Genomic DNA, 16,856 nt, shown 5'->3' on the forward strand with positions numbered 1-16,856 from the left:
GATGCGCTCTTTCCATTTCTGGCGTTCTTTAAGTTATAGCTCATGATATAACAATTTTCTAGGAAAAATTTGGTCACGTGACCCCAGCTGCAAAGGGCCTATTGGGTGGTTAGCTTTATATTTTGTCTCTAGAGGTCAGTCTTTGTGTGACAAGGTCACTTTAGTTCATTTTCAGTTCTAATTTTCAAACTATTTTTATTAGCGTTGTGCTATTATTCTTCTTACTATCTGGGTAATTTTCTTACATTAGTTTGGTTCCCTTACACACCTTATTTTGGTATGTGTTGGTGATTCATTCCCACACACTTCTCTTGCCTAAATCCTGTTGTGTAGGAGAAGTTACCTCCTAGTTCCCTTAGGTAATCCTGTATTCGTGGGCAACAAATACACTCCCTAGCCTTATTTGGTTTAGAGTTATTCCTACAGTTTCCTCAAATCTGTTATAAATTGGCAACCATTTGTTCAGCAAATTCAGTTGATTCAGTTGGTTTATTCTGAGCTATACTCAAGTTCTCAAGTCAAGCACTGGTTTAGTTCGAATGCTATATTCTCAATAACCCTTGGGTTACTCGTTCCCGTTTATTTTGTTCCTGTTGTTATTGTCTCCGCTATTCTTGTCAATAAACTCGTAAATCGTACACTCGTATCTGTCATAACTATGTCGACCGTTTTGGCCGTCTTACATTTGGGTTATACTTGGAAGCTCTTGTGCTAATTAATTAACAATTAGACCCGTGGCCCTTGAGGGCGAAGAGTCTCATTGTTTTAGTATCACCCAACTAGTCTGACAGAAAAGGCAATAATAAAGTTAGCAAATGCAAATTGAAGAAATATTTATTTGGGAATAAAATTAAAGGAAGCGTCCCACTCAATTGCGCCAATTTCACTAATCAAGGACTGTAACCGATAGTCCTCTAGTAGCGTAGCCAATTAAAATGCAGGATTTGCATTAGTCCACTAGTTGGATGATACTAATATAGTCTAGTGTACAGAGGGAAATCAGTGACCTGTGATGCCTGGAGTTGTTGAACAGTTGAATATGTTCTTTCAATTCAGCTAGCTGAATTTCATCTTTTAAGACTTTCTTTGTTGTCAAACTTTTCAGCTATATAATTGCTACAATCCCTCTTGGGCCTTCTCTTTTATAATAGGCTATTTTCGTATTCTCAGTATTGGACTAGCTTGCAATGGAGGCTTGTGCAGGGGAATGTCATTAAAAAGAGATAAGAATCCCTGCAATAGCCTCATTTGCATGCTAGTTCCAGTCCAATACTGAGAATATGAAAATGGTCTATTCTGCGGACATAATGTATCTTTCTCAGTGTGACAATACATGTCTCATAATTTCTCAGAAGTCAGTGGTAACTTTTTACATTGTTTGTTTTATCATCAGACTTCTAGCAAGATTGATAAGGTTTTTGAAGCAGTCACTTCAGCAATGGATGAGTGTCATGGTACAAATCTGTACTTAAAGATTTAAGTTATTAAAATTTCATGATAATGTATGGTTATAAGATTAAATTTGGAAATACAGTTAACAATAAAGATTAGCGAAAAAACTGAGCAACGACGTTTCGGTGTCATCCTGGCACCATTTTGCCAGGATGACACCGAAACGTCGTTGCTCAGTTTTTTCGCTAATCTTTATTGTTAAATGTATGGTTAGCTGAATGATTTCATTCAGTTACTAACTGCTAACTTAGGTTCAAGAGCTTGAAGAGCATTTTGATTCTACATAAATTTATAGTTTTACAGTAGTTCAAAACCTGTTTTGAACTAGTTCAAAACAGTAGTTCAAAACCTGTAGTGTTTTGCTGTTTTCTTCTAAAGTGTGCTGTTGTTTGTTTTGTACCCTGATCAGGAATATCAAGAATTGAAACTTTGCAGACTCATCAGAACTTTGAGGTGTATAAAGCTGCTTTGGCAATAATAGACAAGTTTTTCTCTGAAGAGGTAACATTACAGTTAACATGTTGTCGGTATTAATAATAATAATAATAACTTTATTTATATAGCGAGTATATACAAAGCTCTATATCGCTTTACAGTCATGAAAGTAAAACTAAATATAATAATTTAAACTAAATTAAGTATAAACTTTAAGATAGAAATAATTCTCTAAAAGCAATTCTGAAAAGATTAGTTTTTAAACTCAATTTAAACACGGCGACTGATGGAGTTATTGAGCATTATCAGTTAATGCTCAGTAAGTCCATCAGTTAATCACAACAGTACACTTGACTGGTGCAAGCTCTAGTCTGAGTATCAGGCTTTTCAAAAGTTAGGGGGGTTGGGGGATGGGAGGAAAAAAGAAGAAAAAAATAAAGGAGGAAAGGCCTAGTTTGTTCATTTGGCCCTTCTACCCCCTCACAGCATGATTATGTGCCTCAGTTGAAAAAATTAAGTTAGATTTACTGCTGGGTATGTGATCAAAACAGTAACGTACACATACTTGATCTACAAAAGCTCACATCTTGGTCCAAGCATGTTTTTGATCTAAGGACAAAATCTCTGCTGAATGTGGGGGACACTCTACCTTAAACCACTTCCTCAGAGGCAAGGTAAAATGCTCAAAGGAGGATCATAGCAATGATGTGGTGCATAAATCAACTGGAAAATAAACTTCATGACAAAGGTTGGAAAAGGCCAATATCTCAGGCACCAAATTAAAGTAAATGACACTTGAATAATACCTGTGACATGTAGTGTTCATAAACTACTGGGAAGTTGTTGAAAGAATTGTCACTATGAAGACAGCACCTTATTGCTAAAGCACAACATTCATTATCATTTTCATTGTTCAGAAAAGTTCAGTTTCCATTGACATGAAATGAATGGAGACCTTTGTTGTTCCTTTGTTTTATTAGACTTCTGATGGAGAGACAGACCAAATTGCTCCCAAAGCCACCGGTGAAGGATACAAGTTTGGTACTCCACAGGCATTGCCAGCTGATGGTTTCCACTTCTAGTAAATAGCTCTGTTAACTTACTCAAATCTGCTAGCTGAAATGGCAAACATGTGCCACAAATAATAATTATTATAGTTGGACTAGTATGAATGTTAATTTATTAGAAATACTTAGCACATGTGTGCATCAGTTAAAATATTGCTTTTTTGCAATTTTGATTAGTACATAAATTTTGTGCTTTGCAATTTGTATAAATGTTATTGATAACTGTCACAGGCATTAATATCAGGCAGCTGTAATAGGTGTACGACAAATAATTAAACAATGCTTGAGAGTTGATTTGAGTAAGTTGATTCGATTTCAGTCATCACCTACCCCCCAACCTCGTTCTGCTTTCTGGGAGACAAATTATTCCAAGTTTAGTTATGATTTCTTTGTTTTCATTGTATGATGACTTTTACATTGGGGGAGGGGAGTGCTTCTGGGTTTAATTTTCTTGTATGTGAAGTTGAAATGAGGTCCCTTAGAAGTCTCTTGGTCCTTGTTTTGTGTCAAAAGCCAGTCAGTACCTAGCTTAAAACATTCATCAACTTCACTCGTCTTCTGCCTAGTACACTGCCACAATTCCTCATTTGAGATCTTCCTTAGACTAGCTGTTCACAGCCCTCTATTTTCTCGTATTTTTATTCCATCATTGAACGTGTATAGAATTGTGAGAGATGTGGATGCCAGCTCAAAACGGAAGAGTTGACTGGGTAGATGGGGTCCAAGATAAATAGAGGGACTGTAGACATCTTTGGAAAAAAAGTGAATTCCCCGTTTCTCGAGAAATGGAAAATTCCCATTGGTTGAAAGGAGACAAAAGTGTCATCACCTTGACATCAGCAGATCGTGATTGCGTCCAGATGCATTTTGCGGCTTGCAGTAGTTAATTGTTATCACTGAAATGTGATTTGTTAAGAAGCGGTTTTTAAAGAAGTTTTCAAGTTTCTTTGCTCAAAGATGAACAGAGGCTGCTGTTTATCTTCTTCGGTCGAAAGACGTTGCATCTCTTATCATGCGTTGGTCTGGTTACAGCTGCTGGGATCTCTGATGGTTTGTTCTGTTCCATTTTGTCACCGCTGCTGGTTCCAGCTGTTTCCTCTGTATTGGTGATAATCTCCTCTTGGACTGACTGAGGTTTGGCATTAAGCAGAAAAAAGAAAACGATAGACAGTATCAAGTCAAAAGATTATGATCTGTGTATCTTGATCAGCTTTATCAGTTCATCAGTGAGGCCCTATTAGGGGTTTTGAGGATACTGGATATTTGGGTAAAAAAATTAACAGGATGCAAGAAATTTAGGGGAAAAAATTAATGGGGTAGAGCATGTTCAGATCAGATAAAGCGGGACAGTTGTGTCGGCGTTGTCTTTCGCTGCCGGAAGTGCCATCAAATTTTGCAAAAGACAACAGACTGACGAATAGTGCGCAGGAAGTAATGATAAGCGACCGTTTCACTTTTGCATCAGAAAAGAAAATGCTCAGAAAATTACTGAAGGGCAGTTAAGGACGGAGCCTTCTTTTTTAGGCATAATTTAAACGCCAGGCGCGCGCTTGGGTTGGAACTAGTGACGTAATTAACCACCCTACCAAGCGTGCGACTTAAGGTGGCTCCCTACAATTTTACGATCGCACGCGCGCTGAGGACGAAAGCTCAAGTAATCTGCGCGCGCTTGAAGGAAAACGTCAGTGTTTTTCGATATTTTATTACGTCAACATGAGCAGAACAAGCAAAACTGACAGTGAATTTTCTCGCGTTTCCTTCGGTGAAATTCCGTAAAACTTGGCAGATTGGTAGTAAATATTTTACTCTAGTCAGAGCTCGTTTTTCAGGGAAATCTGTAAGACCAGTTTTTTCGCAGCGGTAAAAGACGGAAATTTGCAAAAATCGAAAAACTTGCCTTTACAAACCCTGCTTTTTTCGTGTTTAAAATTCGTGTCCCGCGGGAAGCGATATGCTGTGAAAATTTTAGAAGATTTCACCGAAGGAAATTCAAGAAAACCGCAAGTAAAGCCATAAAAAGGTAAAAAACATATTTGTTTGGGCATTTTTAATTCAAGACTAAAACCAATAATTTTAACAGAGATAATAGTAAAACACTATTTAATCATTGCTTATTACATGTAATTAGTTTGAGAGGACAAGAAATGCTTTGAGCACACTGCTTCCATTTATCACCAAGATTATAAATACTTCGTTGCAATCTGGCCAAATACCCTCTCAATTAAAAGTTGCTAAGCTACGTCCTCTTCTTAAGAAGCCTTCTCTGGATCACACGCAGTTTTCAAATTATCGCCCTGTTTCGAATCTTACTTTTCTCAGCAAAGCAATTGAGAAGTTGGTTGCTAACCAACTGATCTCCTATGTTAACAACAACAACCTGAATGAGCCATTACAGTCTGCCTACAAACAGTATCATAGCACAGAAACGGCTCTCATTCGCGTGCATAATGACATCCTCACAGCAATTGATAAACGTAGAACGTTAATTTTATTACTTTTGGACCTCTCTGCTGCTTTCGATACTGTTGACCATGATATTCTCCTCTTCCGTCTACAACAGCGCTTTGGAGTTATTGGCAAGCCATTACTATGGTTTAAATCTTATCTGTCCAATCGCATGCAGTATGTCTCTGTTGATGGTGCAGCTTCCTCAGATCATGCTCTTCAATGTGTGTTCCACAAGGATCAGTGTTGGGACCCATTTTGTACGTTCTTTACACTTCACCCCTTTCAGACATTGTAAAAAAATTCAACTTGAGTTATCATTTTTATGCTGACGATTCACAACTTTATCTGTCCTTTCAGCCAACTATACCCAGTGATAAGGATTTAGCTGTGTCCAACATCGAGCGCTGTGTACGTGAGATTGATCACTGGATGTTGATTAATCGTCTTAAACTTAACAAGGATAAGACTGAACTTCTAGTGATCTCCGCAAAACATCTATCGAGACCAACCCTTCAAGAAATCTCTGTCGTCGATGAAACCATCTGCTCGTCACAGAAAGCAAGAAACATCGGTGTCATTTTTGACCATCATTTTCGTTTTAATGAACATATTGCAAGTATTTGCAAATCATCTTTTTATCATCTCCGTAATATCAGCAATATAAGGAAGTACCTGTCATCGACCACCACTGAAATACTTGTTCATGCGTTTGTTTCTTCAAAATTGGATAACTGTAATTCTCTACTCTATGGCTTACCAAACTGTCTTTTAAAAAAGTTACAGCACGTCCAGAATGCCGCTGCTCGTCTCATCACCCTCTCTAGAAAACACGAACACATCACACCTATTTTGTTTAATCTCCACTGGCTTCCTGTTAACTATCGTATCATCTTTAAAATTCTACTCATCACGTACAAGGCCCTAAACGATCTGGCACCTTCATACGTTCGTGATCTTCTCACTCCTTACACTCCGTCTCGTCAGCTACGTTCATCTTCTAAAGAACTTCTTTCCATTCCGCACTTCAATTTGAAAACATATGGCGCAAGATCTTTCTCTGTAGCAGCTCCTACACTTTGGAACACTCTTCCGTCTGACATCAAGAACAGCTCCTCAGTGTCCCTTTTTAAACATAAACTAAAAACGTTCCTTTTTAAGAAAGCATTTTTATAATTTTTTAGCGACATTTTTTTTATTTTTTATTTTTATTTTATTTGTCTTAAGTGTTTTTAATATTTCTAACTGTAAAGCGCTTTTGAACTTTTAGGATATTGGCGCTATATAAATATTTTATTATTATTATTATTATTATTATTATTATTATTATTATTATTATTATTATTATTATTATTATTAGAGGACTGGATGTAAATACGAATGCAAAAACGGCATTCAAAGCGTAACACTTGCGCGCGCAACGCCACAAGTGATTACCCTATGGAGCCACCTTAGAAAAAATCCTATTGTGGCCGAAACAAATTTCGCACTAAAATTACGAACCTGTACTAAAACCGGGATTACCAGAAAAGCAGCATATCGCTAAGCACTAACTGTGAACGGCTTCCAGCTGAAAAACTAGCTTTTATCGTATCCGTAGAAAAAATCATACTGAAATTCAACTGTAGATGGCATAATACGCGCGCAAAACAACTGCGAGAGACGTCAATGTTTAACTTACTTGGAAAGTAACAGGAAAAAATGTAACGGACACCGACAAAGTTTTCGAAAGGATGAAACAACTCATTTAACTTTTAAAAAAGGGGTGTTTACAGCTACATTTTATGGTATGAATTGGAAGTGGCGAGCCTATTCGACAATGCATTAGTTTTTGGCTGTGAGGAAAAGTTATGTAGACTGTATTTTGGCTAAACCAGAGGAGTGTTGTTGCGACGATTCTGTTATTAAATACATATCAAAAGTGGTTTTTATGTTACCACTTACCACGTAGTTTCAGTTAATGATGTTTTTTAATATGTATAGTTTTCTGCATGTAAAGTCGAACCTTAGGAGAATCTGTGAAGAAATATCTTTACCTTTTTTCAGAAAAATGCTATTGTCAGCAGTAGCTAATTATCTGGGAAAAATTAATGACTACCCCCAGTTTTCTGGTGGATTCTAATAACCCTGGCAAAGATCTACTTTTTCCACGTTTTCTTAATCTGGCGGAAACACGTTTGTATTTTGTAGGCACCATTCGTTATGCGCCTGAGGCACCCCACAGCCGCTAATGTCGTTCAGTTCTGTGATGGAGCACAGCTGCACGTCTGCACAAGACTAGTTTTCAACCCTATGCAGGGCGCTTTAAAATACCCTCATCTATCGAGCGAAGCACTAATGTTGACGCTTAGCTTTTTAAAGACATTATAGATGCGTTTAAGGCACACAAGTTGAACGAGTCATAAGCAATTGGATGAGTTAATTGACACTTGTCAAAAATATCTGCAGCTAGATTCTCAGCGGTTGTTGTGTCTTCTTGGAGGACCTTCTCCTGTCTGTTTCTGAGCTTTGAAGCCATTCTCGAGAGGAAGGATTAAACGTGGTAAGGAGTCAGGAACTCATCACAGGTGAACCGCCTAATTCTGGCCTCATCTTTTGAGCGCCTCATCTTTTGTGCTACAGTAATTGCTTCGACTTTTATGGCCGTTTCCTGACCCGAGAAAAACTATTCTTGTGCACTGCTTGTCAGTCTGTTGCCTTTCGCAGCATTTGATGGCATTTCGGGCAGCGAAAGACACAAGTATAATGCTGAACAAAAAAAAAAAAGGAAGAGGCTTTTTATTGGAGTTCTATCCGTATTCTATTTGTAATAAATGAAAATTCTCGTCAAAAACTAATGGCTGTCAATGAGATTAGGATAGTTGTTTACAAATATAGTGTGGAATGTTGTGCCTCGATCTCTTTGCAGACACAAAGGTTGCCATGTAAGAATTTCGTGTTAAACAGTACAGAATTCGGAACACATTTCATTCTCTGTTTATTTCTCCAGCGCCGTCTTTATCTATCTATTCAGTGTAACAAGTATGGGCTTCGAAATTACTAACAAGGAGCTGCGTTACCACCGTGATATAAGTACTAAGAGTCCAGATTAAATGCTTATAGCAGTTGACATACATTTATTTTATCCTAAATAACTGACCATTGTTGAGGTGTATCCCTTATCCTATTAATTTTTGTCCTAAATATCTTGTATCCTGTTAAATCCAGCTCAACGATTTCCTACTCAATTAATGTCCTGTTTTATCTGATCTAAACATGCTCTACCCCATTAATATTTCCCCTAAATTTCTTGCATCCTGTTAACTTTTTACCCAAATATCCAGGATCCTGAAAACCCCCAATAGGGCCTCACTGATGAACTGATAAAGCTGATCAAGATACACAGATCATAATCTTTTGACCTGATACTGTCTATTGTTTTCTTTTTTTCTTTTTTTTTTTTAATACACGACCCCCCCCCCCCCCCCCCCCACCACCACCACCTAACCTGCAAATATAACCTAGAAAATACCTGCAAGCAGAAGCTCATGCTCAAATCATTCTGGGAAAGCCAGTTACTAGTTTAGCCACAGAAATGCGAAAAATGGCTTTAATGTCAGTTACATTTTCACTTCCTACCCACCCTACCCCTACCCATTGGAATGTGCATTTGTCAAATGTAACGCAATCTGTGGAATAATGGTGGGTGCACAACAGATCAAAATGGAACTGAGCTTAAACAAGTTCTTGATGAGAATCCTTGATTAAGAGGAGGATTTTAAAGGCTGCTAACAGACTTGTGGGTCAGTTAGGATCTCAGCAAATTGTTAAACTTCTTGTAAACGGCGGCTTATGAGGCGAAAGACAAATAATATTGAGAGATGTTATGAAGCAGCTTCGGAGAGTTGAAATCTGCTTAACCGTGGCGATGTCTGAGAAAGATTTTGTACACTAATCACCGAAAATCTGGCTGAAACATACTGGAAATATAACATGAGGCATCGTGGAACATCCAGTTGTTGACATGTCGCGAGGTAAGTGGAATATATCATTATTTTCTCTGTGCATCGTTATTTTCACATTATCATGCTAATTAGGACGGCGGTCTTTGTTGACAAAAGCACAGCTTAAACTTCTTCTTCTAACATTTTACAGTTTTAACTGCCCCAAAATTTTATTGCATGTTTTTACAGGTGAGACATTGCTCTTTAAGTGGAGGGTAGTTTTGGGATCTTACGTGATGTACTTTTGAGGATATTTTCCTTTAAACTTCGCCCTTTTTATGGCGCTTCATGAGTAGTCCGAAAGGGAAGAAATTTAAAATTCTGTAGAAAAATCAGGTGATGATCAAATTGCCAAAACAGCCTCCCAATGTAACAAGAAACATTTGCTTGTCTCAAACAAAGGGTTTTTACCTGGATTTAGATCGTTTTCTTTGTATGGCAAATTGTTAAAAATGTGCCCTAAAATGGCCGCTGAAAGCCCTCTCAGAGGGGCAAAACCAAGATGGTGGCCCCAGCACTAAAATACGAATCGAATTGAACTGAAAGTTATATTTTTGTGAATCACTTATCTAGACCATTCACCTGAGAAAGTTTGAAGAATTTGATTTTTTCTGGTCCAAATGGCCATAGTTGAAAATTACAGAGGGCGCCTCTTGAATTTGTTTTATTGTTTTAGTTATTAAAACTGATGTGTTCACCTAGTTGAATAAAGACTACAATTAAGCCCCATCCTCCTCTTCCACTAAGTCCTGGACCAAAAGATCTGGCCACTTATTATGTTTTAGAGTTTCTTTAACTAACCCATCATATCCATGCATACCACATTTAACACCTGCCAAAAAACAAGCAAAATTCAGTGCGTCTTGTAATGACAACCCTTTACAAAAGCTGTAAATAGCACCAGCAATAAAAGTGTCCCCTGCTCCAAGAGAGTCGGTTACTTTCTCTGGGGGGTAGGCATCACTGTGTTTCACTTCACCATCAGGACCAACTCCATCCGCACCCTCCTCTCCCCAAGCACAAATGGCTGTGGCACCGAACTTGAGCTGGCTGTGAAGTGATTTGAGAGTCGCTGCAGACGACGAGAATCCACGAGAGCGAGCGAAATCTTTGCTAATAAACACGACGTCGCCCTTTTTTAACAACTGCAGAAGAGAATCTCTTGGCCTTTCCAACTCTACCGAAACTTTGACTTGGTTGGTGCACGACTTCATTGTATTAAATTTCTCGATTATTTCTATCATTTTCACAATGACTTCCTCGTTTCTCCTACCTTCAAAGTGAATCCACCTGTAGTCTGATAGATTTAGTTTTTCGAAGTCTTCAACTTTAAGCTCTGGTAGATTATTTCTCGCGTGTACAATGGTTCTGCTCCCCGTTTGAAGATTGAGAATGACAGAAGATGTTGGCGTCCCACAGTTTGTGTGACAAACACACTTGTAACGTAGTTTTCGCTCCTCCATATGCTTACGAATAAAATCAGCCTGTAGACCATATGACATGGAACCAAAAAATTCACAATCCGCGCCAAGCTCGTTCAGTACAGTACAAGTATTGCAGGCATTCCCTCCTGTTTGCCATCTCTGGAAATTTGCTCTTAAATCTTCATCTTCTTCAGGGTAACGTTCACATGTGTTTACAATATCAAGAGCCACGAGACCAATGCATAAAATTCTTCCAGAAGTCATGGTACTGAACTGCTTGCTACTTCAACCACGCCATCTTGGAATCAACTCCGAATGGGCCCTGGGAACGAGGTCTTCGCAACCTCGTTCCCAGGGCTCGGAGGACGGTCACGCGACCAGGTTACACCCCTTCCTGTGGAGAGGTTAGACTGAAATTAAATAAGCTCGATAAGTTTTCTCGAAAGAAAAATATCTCTTTTGGCCCCTCAAGTGCGAAGCTTAGAAGGTAATTGGACTCTCAAAGTTGTACATTCTCCATTTTTCATTTCCCATTTTGTTTTTATGTCATTTTCAATGGCATAAAAATTTTATTTGTTAGTTGACCCCACCTGCTTTTAGGGAGTTTACGAAACCACGACGGCAACGGCAACGGGAACGTCACTGAACAAAAGAATTAATGAGCAGTACAATGGCTGTGCGACCTTATGCGCAACAGAACGCGAAGAAGATAGATGCATGCATATCATCTAAACATAACTATAGTACTAGGTTAGAATCTAAGGGACCGTTCATTTTTTATAAGGTAGGGGGGGCTGGTGGGATTTGGGGGGGGGGGCATGCGAAAAAAAAATGGCTTTCAAGGGGGGGCCATCCCAAAAAAATACGGGAAAAAGGGGGGTCACGTGAAATATTTTAGTAAAACTTTAAAATGGCATAATGTTTGAATATTAAAAAAATTGCTATAGAATAAACATAGAAGCCAGGATACAAATTTATTACAAACTTTCCTTCTGCTTTAAAAAAACGTTTGGCGACAAAAAGCATTTGTAGCTACTGAAAAGAAGTATTTAACACTGTTATTTTCGAATGCAACTTTCACTGGCACTCATCTTCATCTCCGCTGTCGTCGAGTTCTTCGTCGCCGCTTGTTCTGCTATGGGAGTCTCTTTCACCAATGCTACAAGAAGCTGCAAGAAGCAGCAATGCTTTCCGTCAGAGTGTACTCTTCAGGGTACATGAAGGTGTAAACATAATCTCTGACTTCCCGCTCAAGGTTGGTGGTGATTCTGCTTCTTGCAGCATTAGTGAAATAATTCCCTTCCAAGAGCTGTGCGATGTATGGCCCATCTCTTCTAAATATCGACGTGGCAACATCCTCAACTTTAAGACACTCTTCCGGGACGGCCGTTCTAGGAGGGTACACAAGGCATTGTGGAAGATCATTTTCTAGCGGGTTTCCAACACAGATTCCATAAACTCGTTGGACGTTGTTTTCAGTCCGCTTCCTCTTTCTTTCATTTGACTTTCTGCGGTTTTCTCAGTTTTTTCCTTCTCCTTTTGTTGATGTGCTGTTTGAGTATGCCTTTGAATATGCTGTTATAATTGCTCTTCTTATTTTCTAGTGCTTCCATGTCCTGCGTGACCTTCGTCAACTTAGCTTCTGTACATTTGATCTGTTTTACATTAAAACTGTGGGCAAATTCTTCGCCCTGCTTTAAAGCAAGCCCATTGGACTGAAAGAGTGTGGAATCGTGTTCCTTTACATCTTTCAATATGACATTCAACTTTTCCACCATTGCTCTGTGTTCTTTGATGGAGAAGTTCAGTTTTCTTCCATCACTGGGCTTCAACTGGTACCCTTGCATGGAAAACTCACTCGCCCTTTCTGAACAGCCATCCGCACCTAGAAAAATTGCTTCTTTTGCTTGTAAGATGTCAAACTGCCTGGATCGTTCAGCTGTAAACCTTTTCTTAAACGACTCGTCGCTTTCGCCATTATTGCGCATTTTGGAATGAGCCTCTTTCATGATGTTCATGTAGTAATACGCTCTTTCCCCGATTGGATTAACAATATAAAGAAGAAAGAGCATGGAAGTGGCAGGCTGGTTTTATCTGACCCAGAGAGCGTTGCTCTATTTGCAGATAAGTTTATTGTCAAATCGAAGTTTGTGGTGGATTATCTTCAGCATCTTGAAGTTCTGGAATTTAAAAGGAAAAAGAGAGCAGAAGAAAAGGCAAAGTTAAGTAGGGAGGAGGATTATCCTTGGACTGAGTTGTGCGAAGATCTAACCAAGCTTAAAAAGCTACGTGTTTCAGAACTAAACAAGTACTCAAACCACCACGGGCTGAAGCAGCATTTGAAAAGCAACAAGAGTGAGAAAGTAAAGGCAATTGTAAGACATTCATGCTTGCAGCAGAAGAGTCCTCTCAGAGCTGGCCAACCAACACTGAGAAATGCCAAGACATTGACACAAAATGACAACAGGGCAAGTGCTGACAGCAGTGAAACGGATGAAAGTGACAATGATGAGTATGACAGTGATGCCATTGACTCTGGGGGAGAAGATGACTCAAGTGACGTCATTCTTGCATTCATCAATTCAGATGAGGAAGATGCCAATGAGAGGCCAAATGCCACACGCTCAGGGCGAGCCATAACTAGGAGATCCGAAATTGACTTCTCTTTCTTTTGATTTGTTTTTTAAACAACAGCTCTCTGTCGTATAGAGATTGTAAATATTGTCTTCATAGTGAGCACAATAACGTGAAGTAGAGGGATAATAGAGAAATATTAAAAAGTTGAAATCTAAATATTGTTTGTTCAATTTTTTTTTTGGGGGGGGTCATCCCAAAAAATGACCGCTATAAGGGGGGGGCCATGTGAAAAAATTGGTAAGCTGAGGGGGGGTCATGCGATTTTTAAATGGTGCTTCCCAAATCCCACCAGCCCCCCCCCCCTCCCTCATAAAAAATGAACGGTCCCTAAGTCAACATATTATATCGATCAGGTTAGAACTAATTATGGTAAATTCAATCTACATTTCTCTGGTCCTTCTGTCTGGAACAATTTGGATGAAGAGATAAAAACTTTATCTCTGCGTTTATTTAAACAAACCTTGACTAAGCAATTTCTAAGTTCTTATGCTTCATGCTAGCTTGGTATTTTTTCTTTTTAAAAGTTACTATCGCTCTTAATTAAACAATGCTCTGTCTATAACTGGTACTGTTACTACTTATATTTCGTTTTATATTTATATCTATATATTTTTTTTCTCTTTCTACCTCTTCTTTTTTTTATTTTTCCTACAACCGATTTAAAGCGTAACAATTCTTGTAACTACTCAGCTCGTTTAGTTTTTACTGTATGATATTCTCTACATTATGCAAAATAAAATGGTGGTTGTTGTTGTTGTTGTTGTTGTTGTTGTTGTTGAGGTGAGGACAATGGCTGTGCACGTGCGTTATAATTCTTGGTACATTTCTTTCCCGTCCTTTGCAAGACAACAGGGAGCTTAAGAAAACCACGACGGCAACGGCAACGTCGCTAAACAAAAGCTTTAATGAGGATAACAATGGCTGTGCACGTGCGTTATAATTCTTTGTAAATTTCTTTGCCGTCGTCTGCAATGACGACGGCAACGTCAAGGACGACGGCTGGGAAAAAATGGACTTAAATTTTACTTTTGAATTTCGCAATTATCTAGAACTGTTCTGCAAGCCGAGCGGTCCCAAACCCTACTCAAACTAAAGATATAACGTCAGCGAATAATTCTAGAAGAAAATACGAAAGATTATTAGCCGTCGTGGCTCACGTTCTTCAAAATACCCAAAACTTGGTCATTTCACGCATATACGACGGCGACGGCGAGGACGACGCCTAGTAAAAAATGTGCCTCTATTTTACTTTGGAATTTCGCATTTATTTGAAACTATCCAGTGTGTTTGTCGGTATTAAAACTTACCCTGCTGAATATGCTACGAATGCGTCCAGCTCCAAATAGAAATATGAAAAATTAGCCGTTGTGGTTCACGTTCTCCAGACAACGCAGAAATAGATCATTTCACGTTGCTGTTTTGCAGAGGACGGCAAGGAAATGTACCAAGAATTATAATTCACGTACACAGCCATTATCATAGTTTGCTCATCAAACCTTTTGTTTAGTGACGTTCTCGTTGCCGTTGCCGTCGTGTTTTGCGTAAGGTCCCTGTTGTTTTGCAGAGGACGGCAAAGAAATGTACAAAGATTTATAACGTTGCCGTCGTGGTTTGCTTAAACGGGTAAATTGTCGCGGATCCAGAAGTTTGTCGCGGGTCCGAAATAACAGTAACAATAACAATAGCTATAAAAACATTTTAAAAATATATATATTTCGTATTTTCAATAGCTTGAAAATAAGCGGATAATAAATTTTAAAATGTTAGTTTATGGGCCCCCTTTTCCGCGCGGTGGGTTTTTGAGTGGGGCGCTTAATTGCGAAAATTGTTTTGAAGTCCTCTTAAATGGCTGGAAATGAATCTAAAATTGATAAACGTAATAGTAATTTTAATAATTTTAATTGCTCCTTTTTTCTGATATCTATGTATTCGTCATGTGATAAAAAAGAAACCAACACGAATATCTGACATAATTTGAATCTCGTGAAAAGTGGGGGCAAAAGCCCTCCCAGCCCCTCCCCCTGCGTGGTGCCTGCCTTGCACCTTGTACTGGACATACGTCCGCGCTGGTCTGCCACTCTACGACAGATGCCATTGATACGTTTCAGTGTCGAAGAGTTCAATTTTTAGAACTCTGTTCCCTCGTCTTTTTAAACTGTATACAGTTGTCTATATTTCGTGGTGTCGGTCAGTCTTATTTTAAGTTGATCACAAAACCTAATGAAAAAAAGGGCACCAACAAAACTAGAAAAGAAATGATACAGGAACTTCTTTCAAATGATCCTCGTAGTAAAAACCAACAAGTCTGGACTCTAGAATTAAAGAAAAACTGAGAAAAGAGGACCAGCACAAAGATGCCGGGCTTGTAGAAGAATACAAAATGAAGATGAATTAACCGTCAACGTTAAAGAGCTTTATGTCCCTTATGAACAGAATTTCGTTACAGAAACAATATTTAATTTTTGTCCGAAACAACAATGCATAAACAATATTCCGCATTGGACTAATTTTAAACCACCGGATAGAATCAGAGCGGACAGATTAATTAGTGACGTCACAATAACAGCTTTGAATGGTTTGCCTTTGTAATACTGTAAACTGGTTACAAATTTTAGGGATCGATGTGTTTGAACTTCGTGGGTTCGTTGTTTGTCTAGCTGAAGGGATGTGTTTGAATTTTGAGAGTTTGTTGTCTGTTTTGCTCCCTACTTCTTGCAAATAATAGTAAACTAAAATTTTAAAATTTAGTATCCGCTAATTTTAAAGCTATTGTTATTGTTATTTTATTTTTGGAAAAATAGGAAACAATAAAAGTTCAATTTTTCGGACCCGCGACAATTTTCTGGACCCGCGACAATTTACCCACGACCCGCGACAGGCGCCGATTAGATTATCTCAAGAGGCAAACTGTTCCATTCATCCACAATCTTGTAAAAGTAACTGTTTTTAAGTATATTTGTCCTGGCATATTTCTTTTTCAACGATTTAGTGTCGAAATGTCTCAGTAAGTAACGGTCCTCTTGGCTATAAAAATCTAAGAATTGAGAAAAGTCAACATCTAAATAGCCATTAAGAGCCTTAAACAAGAAGGCGACATCGACAACGAAACGTCTTTGCTCAAGAGTTAGCAGATTATTGAGTTAACTTAGACGGACAGCGTATGGTTCATTCTGGGCGCGATCGATTCAACTAAAATTTCCGGGCTGAGGTTCGAAAATTTCTTGGTGTCGAATGGATCGCGACGGGTCCGGATGATCTCGTTCCATTCCACTCGCAAAACGAGTTTCGCGTTCTTTAAAATGGAGGATGTTGGATCACTGTAGTTCGTACTAGAGCTAGATGACGATTTCGACGGTGATGTCAATGCTATTGTGTGAGCTGTTTCACGAGTAGTATTATTTTGAGCGGACCGT

General features: G+C 38.7%; 2 protein-coding genes across 3 annotated transcripts in view; one reads left to right on the top strand and one right to left on the bottom strand.

Annotated features, from left to right (window-relative positions):
- LOC145465869 (importin subunit alpha-3-like) overlaps positions 1-5,062 on the top strand; it is a 40,638-nt gene extending 35,576 nt beyond the window's left edge. Inside the window, exons 22-24 of one of the 2 annotated variants that reach the window (XM_081449629.1) lie at positions 1,394-1,454; positions 1,862-1,953; positions 2,868-5,059. In XM_081449629.1, the coding sequence (XP_081305755.1) occupies positions 1,394-1,454; positions 1,862-1,953; positions 2,868-2,969 (255 nt within the window). In that variant the 3' untranslated portion in view covers positions 2,970-5,059. Of the gene's footprint in view, positions 1-1,393; positions 1,455-1,861; positions 1,954-2,867 lie in introns of both variants that reach the window. The other variant, XM_081449630.1, reaches the window with a different exon arrangement.
- Positions 5,063-8,880: 3,818 nt separating this feature from the next.
- Positions 8,881-11,496, bottom strand: LOC145465873 (ketohexokinase-like). The gene has a single exon (XM_081449634.1). The coding sequence runs from the start codon at positions 11,068-11,070 to the stop codon at positions 10,102-10,104; it is 969 nt and encodes a 322-aa protein (XP_081305760.1). The 5' UTR covers positions 11,071-11,496; the 3' UTR covers positions 8,881-10,101.
- Positions 11,497-16,856: the final 5,360 nt, after the last annotated feature.

This window comes from Orbicella franksi, chromosome 13 (genome assembly GCF_964199315.1).
Source record: "Orbicella franksi chromosome 13, jaOrbFran1.1, whole genome shotgun sequence".
NCBI lineage: Eukaryota > Metazoa > Cnidaria > Anthozoa > Scleractinia > Merulinidae > Orbicella > Orbicella franksi.

Excerpts from the sequence above, each read along its gene's own strand:
- LOC145465873 (XM_081449634.1), bottom strand. The coding sequence starts at position 11,070 with ATGACTTCTGGAAGAATTTTATGCATTGGTCTCGTGGCTCTTGATATT.